Genomic DNA, 4084 nt, shown 5'->3' on the forward strand with positions numbered 1-4084 from the left:
AGCTGTAGTTGTGGTTAGAAACAGTCTCGTTAGCGCATGGTCGACAGAAAAACCGCCTAATGGCCGGGAAGCCACCGTTTCGCGTCCACCTCTGAACTTGTCTTTTCATTCACACCAAAAGTTCATGAACTTCACATGTTGAAACTATGGAGCAGCCTAATCTTTGTGCAATGTACTGCGGCAAAGCATCGGTGCTGAATACTGGTGTTATGCCGTCGATGATGACGATGGTGATGATGATGATGAGGAGGAGGATGAGGATGAGGATGATGAGGATGAGGATGATGATGATGACGATCTGACTCACTGTCTCCCAAAGTCTTGCTCTCATCAACGATCGTATGGAGTGACCAAGAGAAAACGAGGGTTCAGGTGAGCGGACCTCGAAGTCACTTCCAAGGAGCTCCGCATTTTTAGCAAGTTGCCTTTCTCCCTAATCAGCGATTAGCCAGAATTGTCTCCGTACATCTCCTATACAGCACTTTGAAAACTCCTTATTCTCAAAGTTGCACTGAATTTCATCGGATCGTTTTTATTTTGCAGTTGTGTTACGCGTAAATGAGTTTATTTCCGGCTAAATCAATGAGTAATGCAGGAATAAAATAAAGATCAAAGGGGTCTCTTCAAACCATTCACTGACTGCAATTATGTCAACATATTTAGTACCAACGATACTACAATCAATCTGATACAACAATTCTTAGGGTCTATCAGAATAGTTCAACACTTTCCTTCATATGTTTTGAAAACAGTTGGAAAGCTTCGATTATTTACCATAAAATCTCCCACGAAATACAGCATTCTCCACTTTGCGCTTCCCGAGGCGTTTCCGAAGCTTGTCCTCGTGTGCTCTAACCTGTGAAGTATTCCTCTTAAATATAAGTCCTCTTATATAAGTCCTCTTAAATATAAGGTGATGGAACTGCTTCAGATTGGTCTTCCTTGAAGGCGAAGTCGCACAATTCATGGTCTAGGATGTCTAGATACCTAATTTGACAAATTCCAGTTACAATATTCAGCTGCACTATTCAATAGTGTGTTGATTTCCTGGGCCCCGTTGCTGCCTGTGAGGTGCTTGTCATAACTGACTGAAAGTTCGGCCGGATTGGTTTCTCATCATTGAGGAGTAAGAAACGGGAGGAGGGTTGTGATTACGCAGAAAGTCACTTTGAACTGAGCGTCTTCCTGAGACTTACGCCATGTACTGGACAGTATCAAATCAGGTTAAGCTAAAAATGAGTTGGTGATACTGGTTGGTTCATTACCCTCAGTAGCACTGTAGATCACGACCAAAAGCTCGCAGGGTTCGGGGCCTACGTAGTGCGGTACCATCAGCCTCATGTACTCAAGGTGTTTGTGCTCATCACACACGCAAAACTTTCGTTACGGCACAAACTTTAAAAGGACTAATGAAGCCACGAAAAGTCCATCCCCAATTGGCCAATCCGCTCAAGAGATATTAGGTACTTTTCAACACGAGAGCAGGCAGGAAGTAACTGCTCACCTAACCACACACTAATGTGTCCTATTTAGTGGTAACTCAGCGTTTGCAAACTGATTACCAAGCTCGTCGAAAGGATTAACAGCCACGGTCACGGCCAGAAAGGTCACTAAAATATAAACTATTCGCAAATTCATTGCAATGCCCCTTCTATATTTGGTCTCATCTTACTTGCGGCGCCCCAGTCTGACTCTTATTTTACACTGTCATCATCATCATCATTGTGCATATTACGAATCTCTAGGACTTACTTATTTTTACACAATGGCAATTGGTTTCACATATATCGAGCTATGCCAGACTGGGCTGACAGATTCCAGAAACCGATACCAACGAGTTTAAGGTCAGACCTAAGCTGCCAATGCGGAATTCCAACTACCCTTAAAGAATGTAGCTTCCCCCGGGCCTGGAGAAGACATCAATGCAAGTAAACAAAGCACATTTTTGGGTTTTTGGACACCTTTTAGCGTTCTGTGACCATCAGGTTGAACAATTAGGCGAGTTGTTCAAAGACAAGAGGGTGCCCCGCACACTACCTATCAAAGACCTACAGCCTTCGGATGTGGTATGCTCGAAGCGGTCACCATCCACTACTGTTGCGAAGACTTGGCGAACAGCCAATTTGATTACACGAGTTTCCCCCCGCACTAGCTACTATCACTTTTCTCCTATAAGCTCTTCGTAAATTGCCTAAAGAGTATACCCGTCAGCTTGCCAGCCATATAGAACCCGAATGTCCAAATGTCGTGAGGCATTCAATTTCATCATCTTAGGCGAAAGATTATCCGTGTGTCCACTTGCTTGTCAGGTAAATGATATCACCCTGCTCATTTTGTTCGCAAGCCTTGAGTCTTGAGTGGTACTTGACTCCATCAGGAACCACTTACTTCTGCAGGGTAAGACAGTCACACTAACGGTCTCCAGTCCAAATGCTAGGAATCAGTTGGACGCCCAAATATCCCACCAGCGTTTGCTGCGTCACTCAGGTCAATGACACTGGTTCTAGCCAATGGAGCAAACAATGGTTTGATGCTTGAATTAGACTGGATGTTTCACAAGTCGACCTGGAGTGAATGCACCTGTTCCACGCGGCTTCTCTCGGGGACGAAATCACCGAGCATCATCTAAGCATCTCAAATTTTCGAAATTCGCTGAAGGAGTTCGGGAGTTCTTCGGTGATATGTGTGATTAGCCAGTGACCAGTAAATCTTCCGGTCATGAATACTTTGATCGTTAAGCCTGATTAGGCAGCGCGTGCTAATCTCCAAGAAGCCGCCGGCCTGATGAGATTCCCACGGGAAAGAGGAAAACAGGTCATCTGGATCATCCGGCCCGCATGTCAGCTAGTTGAAGATGAATGGTGAGGTAAACTGTCAGGTTTAGCAAACATCTCTTTCTGCAGAGCAAGGAATGCTGAATTCCTAAGAAACACAATAAAGCTTAGCGACATCACCAACGAGAATTTCAGCTAGGTTCCAGGTGGGTCTCTCGCAAAATCAAATTTGCTTGCAAACGAATCTACCTCGCCAGTTTTGTGCAATCTGGTTTCATATAAAACATAAGGTTGACGGAAACCCGGGGACTGCGCCTACCTGATGAGTCCCAAGAAGGGCGAAACCGGTGGTGGGCTCTGGAAGAATTTTCAGCTGCCTTTGTGAGTAGTGTATTACGTCTGCACAACAAAGCAATCTCCACTGGTTGGGGAAAATCAGTAGTGTGCAAGTCACAAAAATCCCAGTAAAATTCACAAAATGACACTTTCCAGCTGAGTCCTTACGATTAGCAACCTCACTCACCAAGAATATAGCACCATTCATCCCCCAACCGATAAAAACTTCTCAAGTGATGTTTTTGTCTCCTTCCGTGGCGATTTTCGAGGTGAGATTCCATGTGACTTGCTATTTGATTGTAGTTTCCACAGGTTAAATTTACATATCATGATGAAATCCAGAACTGACATCAAAATGTGCTCTCTAAGTTGCAAATGGGGTTTTAACAATTTTACTGTTGGCTGGAAATTAATCGGATTGCAATCAATAGCCAGCAGCTAATTCTTACAAAAACAAACTGTCTCTGATCACAGTCGGTTGCCATGATTACATCACATACCAACACATTTTCTGAAGGGTTGAACGTGGCTTAAGCCAGATAGTTTTGTTAAACCGAACGCTCCATCTGAAAGAATAAAACGTAGACAGGAATTTGAAATTCCGTCCGCTTATTGTGAGCAGTATACGGTAGATTTGATCTCGAGGGACAAATTTCTTTCCACATGGCCAAAATGTCCTCTGTCCGCGTATAGAGACAACAAGTAAGCTGGCCCCAGACAGGGATCACTGATGGTTGGTCTATCAAAGATTACTTCACCGATGAAATCCCTCTTAGTAAGGACCATTTTGCAGACACAGACCCTGTTTGGCTCCAGAAGGTCCTTCCTTTAGGTAGGACAAAAGTACCTTGGCACCATCTTGGTACGGTGGCCGCATCGAGCAGACATTCCGAAAGCTGCCTGCGACATTCGTCGAAATGGAGAAGGATAGATATGATGAACTGTGAGGCGAAACCATATGGTGTTCATCTTAG

The 4084-nt window shown here is 44.2% G+C and overlaps 1 protein-coding gene across 1 annotated transcript in view; it reads left to right on the forward strand.

Annotated features, from left to right (window-relative positions):
• Positions 1-186: 186 nt before the first annotated feature.
• Positions 187-4084, forward strand: part of T265_11739 (hypothetical protein) — a gene marked incomplete at both ends in the record, with an annotated part of 30678 nt that continues 26780 nt past the window's right edge. The window contains 2 exons of the mRNA XM_009178482.1: positions 187-372; positions 1272-1350. Coding sequence (XP_009176746.1) covers positions 210-302 — 93 coding nt within the window. The remainder of the gene's footprint in view (positions 373-1271; positions 1351-4084) is intronic.

This window comes from Opisthorchis viverrini (genome assembly GCF_000715545.1).
Source record: "Opisthorchis viverrini unplaced genomic scaffold opera_v5_566, whole genome shotgun sequence".
NCBI classification, from domain to species: Eukaryota; Metazoa; Platyhelminthes; class Trematoda; order Opisthorchiida; family Opisthorchiidae; genus Opisthorchis; species Opisthorchis viverrini.